The sequence below is a fragment of the Halichoerus grypus genome, chromosome X (assembly GCF_964656455.1).
Source record: "Halichoerus grypus chromosome X, mHalGry1.hap1.1, whole genome shotgun sequence".
In the NCBI taxonomy this organism is placed as follows: Eukaryota; Metazoa; Chordata; class Mammalia; order Carnivora; family Phocidae; genus Halichoerus; species Halichoerus grypus.
The window spans coordinates 57,972,087-57,992,597 of record NC_135727.1 but is presented as its reverse complement, the minus strand read 5'-3'; the positions used below and the strand labels follow the sequence as shown (position 1 = coordinate 57,992,597).

General features: G+C 35.5%; 1 protein-coding gene across 3 annotated transcripts in view; it reads right to left on the bottom strand.

Annotated features, from left to right (window-relative positions):
* Positions 1-1,681: 1,681 nt before the first annotated feature.
* The window catches only part of POF1B (POF1B actin binding protein), a 103,495-nt gene continuing 84,665 nt past the window's right edge, over positions 1,682-20,511 (bottom strand). The window contains exons 15-18 of one of the 3 annotated variants that reach the window (XM_078065162.1): positions 20,324-20,406; positions 12,892-12,918; positions 5,915-6,029; positions 1,682-3,687 (exon numbers count right to left, since the gene is read on the bottom strand). In XM_078065162.1, coding sequence (XP_077921288.1) covers positions 3,682-3,687; positions 5,915-6,029; positions 12,892-12,918; positions 20,324-20,406 — 231 coding nt within the window. In that variant the 3' untranslated portion in view covers positions 1,682-3,681. Of the gene's footprint in view, positions 3,688-5,890; positions 6,030-12,891; positions 12,919-20,323; positions 20,407-20,511 lie in introns of those variants that run through there. The other 2 variants (XM_078065164.1, XM_078065163.1) reach the window with 2 other exon arrangements.

Sequence of the window (20,511 nt, the reverse complement as noted above, 5' to 3'; positions counted from 1 at the left end):
TCTTAAGACTTGGGATTTAGTATTATAGAGAAAACTAAAAATTCCTTTCCTGCTTAAGTAACCTAATCCTGAGAAAAGAATCTACATATATTCCAAATAGACCAATATACATCCAAAAGGAAAAACATTAAATCAAATATTTGGGAAAGATTTCTGCAAATGAGTGTGAAATAACCTGCTATATTCAAATCAGTCAACATTCAATAGAATTCATGAACCTAGATATATATAGCCCTATTGCTTAAAACTGTCAATTGGGTTAATTATTCCTAAATGATCACTAACAGAAAAAGAAAAAATCTTTTAGCCATTATATGTTAGACCAATGCTTTATAAGCTTTAATGTCTATGGAGTTCACCTAGTGATCTCGTTAAAATACATTTTCTGATTCAGTAGGTGTGGGATGGGGCCTACAATTCCGCATTTCTAGTAAGCGCCCATGTGTTACCACCATAGGATTAATAGTATGTTAGACAAAATCCCCCAGTGTAATTCCGGTATGCTTTGGCAAGTTTGCTTTAACAGAAAGCTATGGCTAAGTGGATAGAGGCAATCCGTACTGAAGACATGGGTGACATGAGTGACAAGAAAGAACCAGTCATATGAAGATCTTGTGAAAGAGCATTCAAGGCAGAGAAGCATGCAAATACAAATAACCTGAGATGGAACAAGCTTTGGCAGGACCATGGTGAGGGAGCCTGACTGATAAGAGATGAGACCTGTGAGAATTTGAAATGGGAAACCATTAGAGGATTTTAAGGAAGGGAGTAATATGAGACAATTTACATTTTGAAGATCACTCTGGAGGCTATGTGAGGAATGCATTGCAGAGAAGCTGTAGGAAACAGCCATGTGAAGAGGTTATTCCAGTTGTTCATAGTTACAGTGTAGCTGGAGAAAAATAGAGGATTTTCTTTCTTTTACTTATAAATTGGATCTAGAGGGGCACCTGGGTGGCTCAGTCAGTTGAGCCTCAGATTCTTAGGTTTTGGCTCAGGTCATGATCTCATGAGTTGTGAGATCGGCCCTGAGTCAGGCTCGGTGCTCAGCACGGAGTCTGCTTGAAGATTGGGTTGTGAGATGAAGTTTTTAAAGGCTTATTTTGTTCCTTTTGTGTTGTTTGTGTTAAGAGAATGTATTATAGTTAAAGCACCATTCATTACAAGAGTGGGAAGAATGATTCATGGAATCACATTTAAAACAATGAGTTATGGAACTTGGAAGACTAGGTTTGTAAACAAAGAAATTCTCATTTAAAGCAGAAACCTACATCAGCCAGAGGTCCATCTATGTTACAGTGTTGTCTCTAGTAGTCCACATCAGGTATTTTTAAAAATTTTAGAGTGGTGCTTCGTAATTCTAACATAAACATTAACATGATAATAACTTCCTCATGAAAATATACAGCTAAGCTAAAAATACATGTTTCCTACTAGGACTTCCACAAAGACCATACAGATACTTCACATATTTTATGTATGTATGTATGTATGTATGTATGTATGTATTTAAGAAAGTGAGTGAGAGAGAGAGAGCACAGGAGCATGGACAGAGTGAGAGGGAGTGGGAGAAGCAGACTCCCCTGCTTAGCGAGGAGCCCGACACAGGGCTCGATCCCAGGACCCTGGGATCATGACCTGAGTTGAAGGCAGACACTTAACCAACTGAGCCATCCAAGCATCCCTTCACATATTTTATTTAGACACTTAAATTACCTTTCATGTAATTACACAGTCTCCATTTTATTTAATATCTAAAGCAAAACATACTGGAACAGAAATTAGATAAACAGGCATTTCTCACCTGACAGTATCTTTGCAATTTTCAAAGATAAGCTGTGTGAAACTTGTGAGAGGAAAAAAAAATCACTACTATTTCTATTGATTTTAACCACACATTGGAAAAGGAATACATACATTTAAGTTTGTTAAGTCTAATGAGCACCTTGTTACAACACCCATTCATTATGCATGGATCAATTACCTGAACTGTTAATTTTTTAACTGCCCCAAATTTTGGACATTGTTATTTTTATTTAAGAACATTTTGGGAAAATCACACTTGTTCTAATTTTCAGTTATGGCAAGCGGCCCTCTTGGCGCAGTGGGCAGCGCGTCAGTCTCATAATTTTCAGTTATGGCAGCAATTTTCTATCAGGCTTCTAAAAACTTCCATTTATATCATATGTAATGGGTAGATAATGTGGCATAATTTTGTTACATGTGTAGTTAGCAGGGGAGAAACTGCCCTGTTGTTCCTACACCAAGGGAGAAAATATAAGGACTATATAACTCATGAAGAATATTAACATTTTCTATCACAAAATATTGATAAAATTGGAATTATATTAATCCAATTATAGAGCTTAACATTTTAGTCAAAGTATTAAGATAATAAAATAAGGCTCTTAGCTTCATATCAAGACCTATTTGAATATTTATATAAGAATATTAAAAGCATTTATCTCCTCATTTATGGCTTGATTTAGTATAATGCCTCATCTGTTCCTATCTTAATAGTTTCTTAGTATAATGAATCATTATTAGAATATAATGATAAGGCATGACAATACTATATAGGTATTTGCAGAGATATTTCAGTGCAAAACCTCATTCACATGTAACCCGGATATATTTATTGCCTTAATCTATACTTTGTCAAATGCAAACATTTTAATTTTCACCAATTCTTAACTTTAACCATGGGGTTGGAATTAAGAAATTTCATTCTTATCTACTAATGTATTTGGAAAATATTTTTGTTCACTTTGCAAAGTCATTAGAACCCAATTAATCAACTTCTAAGTGCATTAAATACTATAAAATCTTTTTTTCCCAAATAAGATACAGGTATCAAGTATTTGTTCTTGCTCTTTTTATTCCCAAAGCCTTAATGTAACAATTCAGTGTTACATGTTGTATACTTCTAGTAAAAAGCCCGCCTTCCTTCTACACTCCTACAATATAGTATTACATATTTTTAAGGAAGTGGGTGGACTTATTTGAGGATGATATACTTTTAAAGAACAGATTTGTCAAGCCAAGCCACTGATATGTTCTTAGAACCATAATAGTATAATGTGTAATTTAGTGGATTTAGTTATTTTAAAAGATATTTTCCTACTTCCCTGATAAATGAAATTAACCATCACCTTTGATTTAGTTATGTCTCCAAAAGGTATAAATAGCATGTAATAGAGCATCTCTTTTAGTCACAGAGTTTAATGTGAGAAAAGCAAATATATGCTGTATATACAATGTAGTAAACTTTTTTAAAAATTCAATAGTTTTTGCCTCTTTTTTTGGTTAAAAAACAGTATTTACTTTTGAAGATGAATTGCACATCTAATATCACAGAAAATCTTCTAATGAAATAACTTGTAAAATCTCTACCCCAACAAATTAATTCAGTGTCTAGGAAGTACTGTATTGAAAACCAGTGCATTATGTTCTACAGTGTCTAGAATTGAAATTTAAACAAGCAGGGTGTTGCTATTGAATACAAAAATGTGATAGAAAAGTCTCATTAGTGGCTGGAGAAACAGTCATCTGCAGAACTAATTCATTCCATTAGATTCACTGGTAGTAGCATGGTTCAAAATTTTGATTGGCCTTTAGTTATGGAAAATAACAAAATACTAATGTAGACGCACAAAAAACTCCTTTGAGTTGGAGATCCATTCATGGCTAGAAAAGGAAAAGAAAAAGTTAATTTACAACTGGTTCATAATTCATTTAAGATATTCTTTTTTTTTTAAAGATTTTATTTATTTATTTGACAGAGAGAGACACAGCGAGAGAAGGAACACAAGCGGGGGAGTGGGAGAGGGAGAAGCAGGCTTCCGGCCGAGCAGGGAGCCCCATGCGGGGCTCGATCCCAGGACCCTGGGATCATGACCTGAGCTGAAGGCAGACACTTAACGACTGAGCCGTCCAGGCGCCCCTCATTTAAGATATTCTTATTGTATATACCCAGTTATGGAAAATGATTTAAATTGATATACATAAAACCAAAGGAAATGTACTGCACTTTTGTGGTAACTTTTTATATGTACATTCAGTGAAACAATGGTTTATCTGACTTTAGTCAAGGTATGTTTCAATTACTGAAGGGAGGATTGAGTAGATTTCTTCCTTGGTATCTTATTTAGAGGCTAAATATGTCTAAACATATCTGTTAAGAGAGATCTATAATTTGTGAACTTACTAAAATATATTTTGAACTTTCTCTAGTCCCCTCCAGATATCAAGTTTGATGTTTATTGCTGCACATTTTTAATGGAGAGAGAAATAATGACTACTATTCTGTAGACCCTTCATTTGGCAAGTCCTCATTATTGATGCACATGTGATTTAATTTTATTAACTATACATCTACAGTAATAACAATGTCTGCAGTCTTTTATTAACTATAAATCTGCTATTTTAAAATTTTTTCAAAAGGTTCTGCAGAACAATTGACATTTGTGTATTTATCTATTGCTCCTCATGGTATACTTAGGCATTTTAAAACTTATTGAAGTATAATAAACCTATAGAAAAAGTACACATATAAGTATACAACAATATGAATTTTCCCAAACTAAACACACATATGCAACCATTACCCAGATCAAGTAACAATACATTATCCTGGTAGCCCTCCTTATGCTCCCTTCCAATCAGTAGCTGCCTTCAAGGATAACCACTTACTGATTTTAATAACCATAGATTATTTTTACCTGCTTTTAGTACTTAAGCAGTTTTTAACATAACAAAGGCTGTCATTTTCAGTGTTAAAGTCAGATTCTGTGTGGTTTAGAGCTGTCATTCTCAACATTATTTATGTCCATTGCTCTTGAGGGATATCATACATTCCCGTCATTATCAATGGTTTACAGTTAGAACCTCTTGGCAGTAGTGTAGGAGTATACAATTAGGAAGAAAAGACTCCAAGGTGATTCTGTCATGTTAGGGTTTCTCAAACCTCAGCAGTATTAACATTTTGGGCTGGACAATTCTTTGTTGTGGGAGACTGTCCTAGGCATTGTATGATCTTTAGCAGCATCCCTCTCTTTTAGCCACCAGATGCCAATAATACCCATCCCCTAGTTGTGAAAACTAAAAATGTCTCCAAACATTGCTAAATGTCCCCTAGGGGGCAAAATTGCCCCTGATAGAGAGCCACTGCACTAAGGTGAATATATCCCTTATTTGATGTTCACTCTTTAAAGGTTAACAGAACAATAAGTAAAAGTTTTAGTAAAGTAGTACTGAGTCCTTTATAAGAAGAGGGTTTTAGTAATCAGCACCACTTAGCAATGTATTGGCCTACTTAAAAAGATGCTAAGGCCCATGTCACTTGGTCATCTTGGAGGATGTTATAGAAGGTAGATATAGCTGGTATGCCCAAATTGTTTCCAGAACATAGTACATGACCTATAAAGTATTCTTCATCAGCCTCACTATAATTGTGGGATTTAAGGCTGGAGGATCTTAAAATCTATTGAGTAAGACAGACATACCTCCTTGCTTTCAAAATACTGAAAATTCTCTATCTATAGTAATAAGACCACATTCAAGACTGAAAGACAAATTCTATTAAAACATGCCTCTTCTCCATACACCATTCTTCTTCATAATTGTCTATGACATTTTCTACTTGCTTTAGAAAAAATTAGGGTGTTTTTTCCCCAAAAATTTGAATAGAATCAGTTCAAAAACAATTATATTACCTGTGTTTGAATCATTCTAAAGTTTCTTAATTCATACTATAAATCAGTAAGGAAAACATGGGGAAATCTTTAAGAGAAAAAACGAACTGGAAGATTTTAGTTCACTTTGATATTTTACCACAATTTTTGAAGGCTGTTATATATAGAATATATATAAATTTCTATTCTTAATAGGATTAGAAATACACAAGGGAACTTACGCAAGTCCATTTGTCTTCTGTTTTCTCAATCACAATAGTCTGTGTGTCACTATCTGGTGGTATACATTCATAGTCATCATAAAGGAGGCCTAGGATTGGATATTGTGTCCTGTACCTATACAGAAAAAAGTTAATTTACCACCTGCACAAGAAAATGACTCTCATTCCTTTTTAGTCACTCCTAGTTTGATTCTCCTTATTATGTTAAGTTGGCTCTTAATGACTTTTAACTCTAAAAAGAGAATATCTACAAAGCCTTACTACTATTATTTTCAAAAGAGTAAGAAGGAAGTACCTCTGCTTTGCAATGATGGACCACTGGCAGCACAAGACAATGATCTTAGAGAAGGGAACCAAATGACATGAGCCCTACAAGTGCCTAGCTCACTACTTGGAGATTTTCTTGCTCACAGGATACGGAAAGTGGAGCCAAATAAATCCCTTCAGTCACAAAGTTGAAGTGACAGAATTTCAAGTAAAGGTATGCCAAAGCAGCTGGTATGGGGCAGAATACCAGACAGAAGAGAACTACATAAATAAGAGTCAAAAGACCTGTAGAGGACTCTCTACAAGTCTTTGGAAGTACTGATTAGTGTAGGCATGTGGAAAAACTACTGAAGCTGGGGAAAGAAGCACTGGAAAGGAGCAGCCTGGAAATCCCTGGAGTTCACATAATGAAGGGAATAGCTTGTGTTCCACTAACCAGAGTGGAAAGACCTCTTAATGCAGAGGGCACCAGGAAGAAACTGCAGAAGAATATTGTGTTAGTGTTGGGATAACATTAGTCCTAGACTGCAGGTTTTAACAGTTTAAAAGCAAGACTTGAAAGTATTGAACTGTTTCCAGGTAATTCCATCTCAGAATAAAACCACAGAACACTTGCAGTGAAATAAAAAATCCAGAATTCAAGTGTGTAAAATTACAATACATGGCATTCAATACAAAAATTAGTAGGTATGGAAGCAGGTAGATATGACTAATAATGAGGAGAAAAACAAATTAGTAGAAAAAGAACAAGAAATGACAGATAAAAGAAATAAGTAGTCATGGTTGCATCTATTAAAAATATTTTTTTTAATGTATACTCAAGAAGTTAGAGGAAAGCATGAATGTGATGAGAACAATGGAGGATATAAAGATCTACACTGGACTTCTGAAGATGAAAATTACACTGTATGGGATTAACAGCAGAATAGGCCCTGAAGAAGAAAATATTACTGAATTTGAAGACATGAAGAGAAATTATCCAAAATAAAACACAAGAGGAAAAAAAACTGGAAAAATGTATGGAGTATGAATTACCTATGGGAAATATTAGTTGCCCTCACATATGTGTAATTGAAGTCCTACATGATTGGCAGGAGACAAAAAAATAATTGAAGAAATAATGCCCAAATTGTTTCCAGATTTGATGAAAACTCTAAACACACAGATCCAAGAAGCTCAGGGAAACTCAAGAAAAAGAATGATGAAGAAAAACAGAGGCAAAGAGAAAGGACCCAAATAAATAAAATCAGAAAAAAAGAAGTAACAACTGACACCACAGAAATAGAAAGCATTATAAGAGAATACAGTAAAAAATTATATGCCAAAAAGTTGGACAACCTGGAAGAAAAGGAAAAATACCTAGAAACATACAATCTTCCAAAACTGAATGAAGAAGAAATATAAAATCTGAGCAGACTGATTACTAGTAACAAAATTGAATGAGTTGTCCAAAAACTATCAAAAAATAAAGTCTAGGGGGTGCCTGGGTGGCTCAGTCAGTTAAGCATCTGACTTTTGATTTCGGCTCAGGTCATGATCTCGGCTCAGGTCATGATCTCGGCTCAGGTCATGATCTCAGGGTTGTGAGATTGAGCCCCACATCAGGTTCTGCACTGGGTATGGAGCCTGCTTAAAGATTCTCTCTCTCGTGTTATGCTGAACAAAATAAGTCAATCAGAGAAAGACATGTATCATATGACCTCAGTGATATGAGGAATTCTTAATCTCAGGAAACAAACTGAGGGTTGCTGGAGTGGTGGGGGTGGAGGGATGGGGTGGCTGGGTGATAGACATTGGGGAGGTTATGTGCTATGGTGAGCGCTGTGAATTGTGCAAAACTGTTGAATCACAGATCTGTACCTCTGAAGCAAATAATACATTATATGTTAAAAAAGAAGAAGAAGAAGAAGATAGCAGGAGGGGAAGAATGAAGGGGGGGAAATCGGAGGGGGAGATGAACCATGAGAGACGATGGATTCTGAAAAACAAACTGAGGGTTCTAGAGGGGAGGGGGTGGGAGGATGGTTTAGCCTGGTGATGGGTATTAAAGAGGGCACGTACTGCATGGAGCACTGGGTGTTATACACAAACAATGAATCATGGAACACTACATCAAAAACTAATGATGGAATGTATGGTGATTAGCATAATATAATAATAAAAAAAAAGATTCTCTCTCTCCCTCTCTCTCTGCCAGTCCCTATCCCTCTCTCTGTCTCTCTCTCCCTTTTTAAAATAAATAAATAAATAAAAGTCTAGTTGTTAATTTTAGCCATTCTGACAGGTGTGAAGTGATATCTTGTTGTAGTTTTAATTTGTATTTCCCTGATAATGAGTGATGTTGAGCATCTTTTCATGTGTCTGTTAGCCATCTGTATGTCTTCTTTGAAAAAAATTCAATTCATGTCTTCTGCCCTTTTTTTAACCGGATTATTTGTTTTTTGGGTGTTGAGTTTAATAAGTTCTTTATAGATTTTGGATACCAACCCTTTATCAAATATGTCATTTGCAAATAAATTCTCCCATTCTGGAAAAAAAAAAAAAAAAAAAGTCTAGGACCAGACGGATTCATAGGCGAATTCTACCAGTTAAAAAGAATTACAGAGGGCGCCTGGGTGGCTCAGTTGGTTAAGCGACTGCCTTCGGCTCAGGTCATGATCCTGGAGTCCCGGGATCGAGTCCCGCATCGGGCTCCCTGCTCAGCAGGGAGTCTGCTTCTCCCTCTGACCCTCCCCCTCTCATGTGCTCTCTCTCTCATTCTCTCTCTCAAATAAATAAATAAAATCTTTTAAAAAAAAAAAAAAAAAAAAAAAAAAAAAGAATTACAGAGAGGAGTTAAGATGGTGGAGGAATAGGGGGACCCTAAATTTGTTTCATCCCTTGAATACAACTAGATAGTTATCAAATCATTCTGAACATGGAACAAATCAATTGGAGGCCTGAGAAAACAAATACTGCAAATCTTTGAGTAGAAAAGCAACCACCATTTGGAAGGTAGGAGGTGCAGAGATTTGAATCAGGTGTGATATAGCTGAGGCTATGGCCAGAGGGGAGGGAGCCTGCTTAAGGAGGCTACCGCAAAGTATTATAAGCAGTGGATCACAAAATTGGAACTTTTAGAAGTCTGCTACAGTGGGGGACATGCCGGGCTTAAAGGCAGTGAAGCAGGGCAGAATCCCAGGTGTGACAGCATGGTCCGAAGATTCCCCTGGGTCGCAAGAAGAATAGGTGGTGCCTAAGTGCTGGCCTGTTCCCAGGCAAAGGAGCATGGAAGCTGGCTGAGAACAGTGAGTCTAGGTGCCAGCTTTCTGCTCTGTGTTGCCATAAACTTCGAACCACCACACATTCCAGCGACTGCTTTCCTGAGAGGTGTCCAACAAAAGGCAGATGCACCTGGAGACACTCCCTGGGAGGAGTAGTGCTGGTCTTCACTGTGGGAGTCCCTAAAATTTGGAGTTTTGAAACTCAGTCCTGTGTCTGAGATAAAAAGCTCAACACAGGCAGGGTGAACAGAGCTCTGATGGGAACTGGGGAGACAAGAGTGATTGCTCTTTTGTGAGGGCTCACTGAAGAGTGGGGGGCGTGAATTTTCAGCTCTGGGGCCAGAGAGCAGGGCACAGCAATACTCATCCTGCAGATCAGTGCTGGAAGACGGCACAGAGCAAAACAGCACCACCTAGTGGAGTCCAGAGCTGCTCACAACAAGCCCTGCCTCCCTGGGCACTGGAGGTGCATTTCCACTGGAGCAAGTCCACCTGAGAATCACCGCAAAAGGCCCCTCTCCCAGAAGACCAGCGCAAACAACTCACACCAAATTTACTAAAGAAAATAGTATCTAGTATCCTTTGTACTTTTATTCTTTAGTTTTTTATTATAATTTTTAAGCTATTTTATTTTTTCAATTTTTTAAAAATTCTTTTTAAATTTTGTCCATATATACTTTTTTATATATATTTTTAGGTTTTGTTCCCTCTCACTGTATTTTATATATATATATATATTTTTTTTTTCTTTCTTATTTTCGGACCTAGTTTCTTTTAACAAGCAGACCAAAACACACCCAGGAGCTGGTTTTTTTTGTTTGTTTTGCTGTTGTTATTGTTGTTGTTTTCTTTTTCTTTCTTCTTTTCTTTTCTGGACAAAATGACAATATGGAGAAATTCACCCCAAAAGATAGAACAAGAGGTATTATTCACAGCCAGTTATTTAATGAGTACAGATATAAGTAAGATGTTTGGGTTAGAATTTAAAACAATTATACAGATACTATCTGGGCTTGAGAAAAGCATAGAAGACAGTAGAGAATCCCTTATTGTAGAGATAAAAGAACTAAAATCTACTAAAGCCGAAATTAAAAAAGCTATAACCAAGATGCAGTCCCAAGTGGAGGCCGTAAAAATCAGTGATATGGAAGATAAAATTATGGAATACAATGAAGCTGAAAAGAAGAGGGAAAGAAAATTATTAGATCACGAACATAGACTTAGGAAACTCAGTAATTCCATAAAGTGAAATAATATCAATATTAAAGGAGTCTCAGTAGAAAAGTGGGAAAAAGGGTCAGCAGGTTGATTTGAACAAATTATACCTGAGAACTTCCTTAACGTGGGTAAGGAAACAGGCTTTCAACTCCAAGAGGCACAGAAATCCCCTCAAAATCAAAAAAAATAGGTCAACATCATGACATATTATAGTGAAACTTGCAAATTGCAAAGATAAAGAGAAAATTCAGAAAGCAGTTGGGGAAAATAGGTCCTTAACCTATAAGGGTAGACACATAAGGCTGGCAGCAGGTCTGTCCACAGAGACCTGGCAGGCCAGAAAAGATTGGCATGATTCAACATCCTAAATTGGAAAAATATGCAGCCTAGAATACTTTATCCAACAAGGCTATCATTCAGAATAAAAGGAGAGATAGAGTTTCCAAGACAAAAATGAAAGGAATTCATGAACACTAAACCAGCCCTGCAAGAAATATTAAAGGGAACCCTTTCAGCAGAAAGAGAGACCAAGAGTAACAAACACTAAAGGAAGAGAGACAATTTAGAGAAACAGCAACTTTATAGGTAATACAATGGTACTAAATTCATATCTTTCAATAATGACTGTGAATGTAAATGGACTAAGTGCTCCAATAAAAGACATAGGGTTACAGAATGGATAAAAAACCAGGACCCATCAATATGTTACTTACAAGAGACTCATTTTAGACTCAAGACACCTCCAGATTGAAAGTGAGGGGGTGGAGAACCATTTATCATGCTAATGGACATCAAAAGAAAGCTGAGGTAGCCATAGATTTTAAATCAAAGACTGTAATGAGAGATGAAGAAGGTCACTATATCATAATAAAAGGGCCTATCTAACAAGAAGATCTAACAATTGTAAATATTTATGCTCTAACTTGGTAGCAGTCAAATAATAAACCAATTAATAACAAAACTAAAGAAACTCATTGATAATAATACAATAACAGTAGGGGACTTTAACACCCCACTCACAGCAATGGACAGATCATCTAAGCAGAAGATCAACAAGGAAACAAGGGCTTTGAATGACACACTGGAACAGATGGACTTAACAAATATATTCAGAGCATTTCATCATAAAGCAGCAGAATACACATTCTTCTTGAGTGCACATGGAACATTATCCAGAATAGATCACATACTGGGTCACAAGTCAGGACTCAACTGGCACAAAAAGACTGAGAGCATACCATGGATATTTTCAGACCACTGTGCTATGAAACTTGAAGTCAACCACAAGAAAAAGTTTGGAAGGACCACAAATACATGGACGTTGAAGAACATCCTACTAAAGAATGAATGGGTCAAGCAGGAAATTAAGGAAGAATTTAAAAATACATCAAAGCAAATGAAAATGAAAACATGACAGTTCAAAACCTTTGGTATGTAGCAAAGGAGGCCCTCAGAGGGAAGTATATAACAATACAGGCCTACCTCAAGAAGCAATAAAAGTCTCAAATACACCACCTAACCTTGCACCTAAAGGAACAGGAAAAAGAAAGGCAAATAAAGCCAAAATCCATCAGGACAAGAGAAATAATAATTAGAGCAGAAATGAATGATATAGACATCAAAAAACCAGTATAACAAGTCAATGAAACTAGGAGCTGGTACTTTGAAAGAATTAACAAAGTTAATAAACCCCTAGACAGACTTATCAAAAAGAAAAGACCCAAATAAATAAAATCATGAATGAAAAAGGAAAGATCACAAACAATACTAAAGAAATACAACTAATTATAAGAGAATATTATGAAAAATCATATGCCAAAAAATTAGGCAGTCTGGAAGAAACCGATAAATCCTAAAAACATAAACTACCAAAACTGAAACAGGAAGAAATAGAAAACCTGAACAGACCCATAATCAGCAAAGAAATTGAAGCAGTAATCAAAAATCTCCCAACAAACAAGAGCCCAGGGCCAGATGGCTTCCCAGGAGAATTGTACTAACATTTAAAGAAGAATTAATATCTATTCTTCTGAAACTGTTCCAAAAAATAGAACTGGAAGGAAAACTTCCAAACTCATTCCATGAAGCCAGCATTACCCTCATCCCAAGAGACAAAACCCCACCAAAAAGGAGAATTACAGACCAATATCCCTGATGAAACTGGAAGCAAAAATTCTCACCAAGGTACTAGCTAATAGGATCCAATAGTACATTAAAAGGATTACTTACCACAACCAAGTAGGATTTATTCCTGGGCTGCAGGGATGGTTCAACATCCACAAATCAATCAGTGTGATGCATCACATTAATAAAAGAAAGGACAAGAACCATATGACCTTTCAATATATGTAGAAAAAGCATTTGACAACATACAGCATCCATTCTTGATAATAATGTAGGGATAGAGGGAACATACCTCAATATCATAAAGGCCATATATGAAAGACCCACAGTAAATATCATCCTCAACAGGGAAAAACTGATAGCTTTTCCCCTAAGGTCAGGAACAGGACAGGGATGTCCACTCTCACCACTGTTGTTTAACATAGTACTGGAAGTCCTAGCCTCAACCATCAGACAACAAAAAGAAATAAAAGGCATCCAAATCAGCAAAGAAGAAGTCAAACTTTCACTCTTTGCAGACGACATACTACTCTATGTAGAAAATCCAAAAGATTCCACCCCAAAATTTCTAGAACTGATAAAAGAATTCAGCAAAGTCACAAGATATAAAATTAAAGCACAGAAGTCTGTTGCATTTCTATACACTAACAATGAAGCAGAAGAAGGAGAAATCAAGGAATCGATCCCATTTACAATTACACCACAAACCATAAGATACCGAGGAATAAACCTACCCAACAAGGTAAAGATCTGTACTCTAAAAACTATAGAGCACTTATGAAAGAAATTGAAGAAGACACAAAGAAATGGAAAAATATTCCATGTTTATGGATTAGAAAAACAAATATTGTTAAAATGTCTATGCTACCCAAAGCAATCTACACATTCAATGCAATCTCTATCAAAATACCACCAGCATTTTTCACAAAGCTGGAACAACCAATTCTAAAATTTGTATGGAAGCAGAAAAAAACCTGAATAACCAAAGAAATGTTGAAAAAGAAAACCAAAGCTGGAGGCATGACAATTCCAGACTTCAAGCTGTATTTCAAAGCTGTAATCATGAAGACAGTATGGTACTGGCACAAAAACAGACACATGGTTTAGTGGAACAGAATAGAGAACCCAGAAATGGACCCTCAAGTCTATGGTCAATTAATCTTCAACAAAGCAGAAAAGAATATCCAATGGAAAAAAAAAAAAAAAAGACAGTCTTCAACAAATGGTGTTGGGAAAATGGACAGCCACATTCAGAAGAGTGAAACTGGACCACTTTCTTACACCATACAGAAAAATAAACTCAAAATGGTTGAGAGACCTTAATTTGAGACAGGAGTCTTTCAAAATCCTAGAGGAGAACAGAGGCAGCAACCCCCTTGACCTCAGCCACAGCAACTTCTTGCTAGACATGTCTCCAGAGGCAAGCACAACCAAGGAAAAATCAATTATTTGGACTTTGTCAGGGTAAAAAGCTTTTGCAGAGCAAAGGAAACAATCAACAAAACTAAAAGGCAACCTACTGAATGGGAGAAGATATTCACAAATGAAATATCAGATAAAGAGCTAGTATCCAAAATCTATAAAGAACATATCAAACTCAACACCCAAAAACAAAAAATCCAGTCAAGAAATGGGCAGAAGACATGAACAGACATTTCTCCAAAGAAGACATGCAAATGGCTGACACATGAAAAAATGCTCAACATCACTCAGCATCAGGGAAATACAAATCAAAATCACAATGAGATACCATCTCACACTGGTCAGAATGGCTAAAATTAACAACTCAGGAAACAACAGACGTTGGCAAGGATGCAGAGAAAAGGAAACACTCCCATGATGCTGGTGGAAATGCTAACTGGTGCAGCCACTCTGGAAAACAGTACAGAGGTTCCTCAAAAAGTTAAAAATAGAGCTACCCTATGACCCAGCAATTGCACTCCTAGGTATTTACCCAAAGGATACAAACAGTGATTTGAAGGGGCACATACATCCCTATGTTTATACCAGCAATGTCCACAATAGCCAAACTATGGAAATAGCCCAGATGTCCATCAACAGATGAATGGATCAAAAGATGTGGGATGGAGATAAATCTATATATCTATATATCTATATCTATATCTATCTATGTATCTATCTATCTATCTATCTATCTATCTATCTATCTATCTATATATATACACACTCAACCATCAAAAAGAATGAAATCTTGCCATTTGTAATGATTTGGATGGAACTAGAGTGTATTATGGTAAGTGAAATAAGTCAGTCAAAGAAAGACAAATACCATATGATTTAACTCATTGTGGAATTTAAGAAACAAAACAGATGAACATAGGGGAATGGAAGGAAAAATAAAATAAGATAAAAACAGAGAGAGAGGAAACCCATAAGAGACTCTTAACTATAGGGAACAAACTGAGGGTTGCTGGAAGGGAAGTGGGTTAGGGGATGGTGTAATTGGGTGATGGGCATTAAGGAGGTCACTTAATGTAATGAGCACTGGGTGTTATATGCAACTGATGAATCACTAAATTCTACCCTTGAAACTAACAATACATTATATGTTAACTAAATTGAATTTAAATTTGAAAAAGAAGTATGAATACCTATTACCCTCAAATTATTCCCCAAAAAAGAGGAAGAAAAGCTTCCAAATACTTTCTATGAGACCAACATTGCTCTGACACCAAAACCAAAGACACCACAGAAAGGAAAACTACAGGCCAACATCTGTGATGAACATAAATACAAAAATCATCAACAAAATATTAGCAAACCGCACTCAATAATGCATCAAAGGGATCATTCACTATGATCAACTGGGATTTATTCTGGGGATGCAAAGATGGTTCAATATTCCCAAATCAATCAACATGATACACCACATCAACAATGGAAGGATAGAAATTGTATAATCATCTCAGTAGATGCAGAAAATGCATCTGACAAAATTCAACATCTGTTCATGATTAAAACTCTCAACAAAATGTGTTCAGAGGAATCATACCTTAACATAATAAAGGCCACATATGAAAAACCTGCACCTAACATCATACTCAATGGTGAAAAACTGAGAGCTTTTCCTTAAAGATCAGGAACAAGACAGGGATGTCCACTTTTACCACTTTTATTCAACATAGTACTGAAAGTCTTAGCCACAGCTGACAAGAAAAAGAAATAAGAAGCATCCATACTGGTAAGGAAGAAGTAAATCTTTCACTATTTGTAGATAACATACTATACATAGAAAGCCCTATAGACTCCATAAAAAACAATTGGAAGTAATAAATGAATTCAGTAAAGTCACAGGATACAAAATCAAAGTACAGAAATCTGTTGCATTCCTATAAACTAATAATGAAGCAGCAGAAAGTGAAATTAAGAAAACAATCCTGTTTTCATTGTGCCAAAAAGAACAAAATTCCTACAAATAAACTTAACTAAGGAGGTGAAAGACCTGTACTCTGAAAACGATAAAACACTGAAGAAAGAAACTGAAGACAACACAAACAAATGGAAACATATACCATGCTTATGGATTGGAAGCCTTAATATTTTTAAAATGTTTGTGCTACCCAAAGCAATCTACAGATATAATGCAATCCCTTTAAAAAAACAACAACATTTTTCACAGAACTAGAACAAATAATCCTAAAATATTTATGGAACCACTGAAGACCCCAAATAGCCAAAACAATCTTGAGAAAGAAAAATTTGTAGGTATCACATTTCCAAATTTCAAGATACATTACATAGTACATAATCAATACATTATGGTACTGGCACAAAAACAGACACATATGTCAATGGAAAAAAAAATAGACCAGAAAGGAACCTACACTTACACGGTCAATTAGTCTATTACAAAGGAGGCACGAATATATAAAGGAAAAAGATAGTCTCTTCCACAAATTGTATTGGGAAAACTGGACAGCAACACACAAAGAATGAAACTAGACCACTTTCTTACACCATACACAAAAATAAGCTCAAAATGGATTAAAAACCTAAATGTGAGACCTTAAACCGTAAAAATCCTAGAAAAAGACACAGGCAGTAATTTCTCTGACATTGGCCACAGCAAATTTTTCGAGATATGTCTCCTAAAGCATGGGAAAGAAAAGCAAAAATAAGCTATAACAAGCTTTTGCACAGCAAAGGAAACCATCAACAAAACAAAAAGGCAACCTACTGAATGGGAAAAGATATTTGCAAATGATATATCTGATAAGGGGTTAATATCCATAATATATAAAGAACTTATACAACTCAACACCAAAAACCCAGCAATTTGCTTAAAACAGGATCAGAGGACCTTCTTTTTCCAAAGAAGACAGATAGATGACCAATAGGCACATGAAAAGATGCTCAACATCATTAATCATCAGGGAAATGCAAATCAAAGCCACAATAAGATACCACTTTATACCTATCAGAATGCTAAAATACAAAAGTCAAGATATAACAAGTGTTGACAAGGATGTGGAGAAAAAGGAACCCTCATGTACTGTTGATGGGGATGTAAATTGGTATAGCCACTGTGGAAATCAGCATAAAGTTTCCATAAAAAATTAAAAATAGAAATATCATATGACCCAATAATTCCACCAGTGAGTACTTACACAACAAAACAAAAATACTAATTTGAAATTGTATGTGCACCCTTATGTTTATTGCAGCATTATGTAGCAAGATATGGAAGCAACATAAATGTCCACTGATAAGAGAAATAGATAAGGAAGAAGTGATATATAATGGAATATTACTCAGCCATAAAAAGACCAGATTTTGCCATTTGCGACAACTGTAAGGAACTAGAGGGTATTATGCAAAGTGAAATAAGTCAGACCAAGAAAGAAAAATACCATTTGATTTCATTCATACATGGAACCTAAACAAGAACAACAAAAAATAAACAAAATGCAGAATCAGACCTATAAATACAGAGAACAAACCAATGGTTGCCAGAAAGGAGGCAGCTGGGGGATAGGCAAAATGGGTGAAGGGATGTGGGAGATATAAGCTTGTAGTTATGGAATGAATAAGTCACAGGAATAAAAGGCACAGCGTCAGGAATATAGCCAGTGATATTGTAATAATGTTGCGTGGTGACTGGTGGGAGCTACACTTGTGGTGAATGTAGCATAACATATAGAGAAGTTGAATCACTGCATTATACACCTGAAACTAATGTAACATTGTGTGTCAACTACACTCAAAAGCACTGGGTGCTATATGTAAGTATGAATTACTAAATTCTACTCCTAAAACTAGTATTACATTATATGTTAACTAACTAGAATTTAAATAAAAACTTGAAACAAAGAAAAAGAAAAAGAAAACAAGTCTATTTACATTAACATCAAAACCAATTCTATTACAGGAACATCAAAAAATATAATACTTAGAAATAAATTTAACAAAAAAGAAGTGTAAGCCTTGTGCAATGAAAGTACAAAATACTGTTTTTAGAAATTAAAGAGGATCTAAATGGAAAAGGATCCCATGCTCAAGGATTAAAAGACTTAATATTGTTAGCGTGGCAATAATACCCAAAGTTTTTTACATATTTAATGAAATCCCTTGACAAGCTTATCCCAAAATACATATAGAAGAGCAAAGGACCAAAAATAGCTAAAGCAATCTTGAAAAGAAGAAGTTTAAAAACTCACACTCCTGGTATCAAAATGTAACTAAAAAGCTACAATAATTAAGACAGTGTGGTACTTGCATGAAGACAGACAAATAGATCAATGAAGTAAAACAGAGAATCTACAAATTTACCCTTACATTTATGGTCTTTTGATTATCAATAAGGATGCCAAGTTAATTCAATGGGTGAAAGAATAGCATATTCCACAAAAGATACTGGGACAACCAGATAGCCCCGTGCACAAGAATGAACTTGGACTCCTACTTCACACCATAGAAAAAATTAACTCAAAACGGCTCATGGATCTAAATGTAATAGGTAAAACTATAAAACTCTTAGGAGAGGGACGCCTGGGTGGCTCAGTCGGTTAAGCATCTGCCTTTGGCTTGGGTCATGATCCCAGGGTCCTGGGATCGAGTCCCACATCGGGGCTCCCTGCTTGGCAGGGAGCCTGCTTCTCCCTCTGCCTGTTCTGCCTGCTGCTTCCCCTGCTTATGCTCTCTCTCTCTCTCTCTGGCAAATAAATAAATAAATAAATAAAATCTTTAAAAAATAAAATAAAATAAATAAAACTCTTAGGAGAATACAGGGGTGCAAATTTTCATGACCTTGGATTAGGCAATTAATTCTTAATATGATACCAAAAACACAAGTAAGAAAAGAAAAAATAGGTTAATTGGACTTCCTCAAATTTAAAAACTTGTGCTGCAAATGATACTATTAAGATAGTAAAAAGACAACCCATAGAATGGAAGAAAATATTTGCAAAATCATATATCTGATAAGGGACTTCTATCCAGAATATATAAATATCTCTTACAATTTAGCAGTAAAAAAGCAAATAATCTAATTTAAAAATGGACAAAGAATTTTTACAGTCATTTCTCCAAAGAAGATCTATAAATGGCCAATAAGCACATGAAAAAATACTAAATATTAATTATTAGAGAAATACAAATGAAAACCACAGTAAGAGGCCACCTCCCACCCTTAGAATGGCTATAATCTAAGAGATGACCAATAACAAATGTTGGGGAGGATGGAGAGAATTTGGAACCCTCAATACACTGCTGGTGGGAATGTCAAATTGTGTAGCTGCTTTGGAAAACAGTTTAGCAGCTCCTCAAAAAGTTAAACAGTTATCATGTAACCCAGCAATCCCACTCCTAGTTGTATACATAAAATGTTGTATAGCCATGAAATGTAATATTACTTAGTAACAATAAGCAATGAAGTACTGACACAAACTAAAACATGGATGAATCTTGAAAACATTATGCAAAGTGAAAGAATCCAGTCATGAAAGACCACATTTTTATTCCATTTATATGAAATATCCAAAATAGACTTTTGCTGAAACTATTTCCAAAGAGTCACTTTCTATTTCATTTTGCTAAATTGCTGGGATGTCAGCTGTGGTCAGATTGCTATTATAAGGGGAGATGCCTAAGAATGATGTCTACATAGGAAAGAGCAGAGCTAAGAGATAAAGAAGGACATATTTCTGAAGACATATTTTGAGCACACAAATCCATCTGGACACCAAGCAATCCCAACTAAGTGAATTAACTAATTCCCAGTTTAAATTGGGTTTCTGGCATGTGCAACTGAAAGAATCTTGACTCAAATGGTTGGTTAAACAACAAATTGTTTTTCACTTACATCATATTTGATACATTGTAAATATAGGAAAGATGTGCTACAGAATTTTATTTTCCATAACAGCTATGTCTTTGTGTAAATATTCATTCTTCATTAGATTTACTGCCCTGCAGAAAACAAACTCTGTCTAGGGTTATATATATCAATTAAACATGCTATAACTTGGATTAAATAATAGCTAAAGTCATATTCAAATTTCATTTAAAAATACATTACTTTTTAGTGGTAATAGTAGTCCTTCCACCACTGGAGTGTTGGTTATGAGATGAATACATTTCTTGCCTCAACTTTGAGAGTTCCTTACAAATAAAAGACAATACAATTATTTGAAAACAGTAGAAACATGAGGTAAGAAGTATGTTCGATCATTTAACAAGGTTACTAAGAACAATTACTTTTTTCCT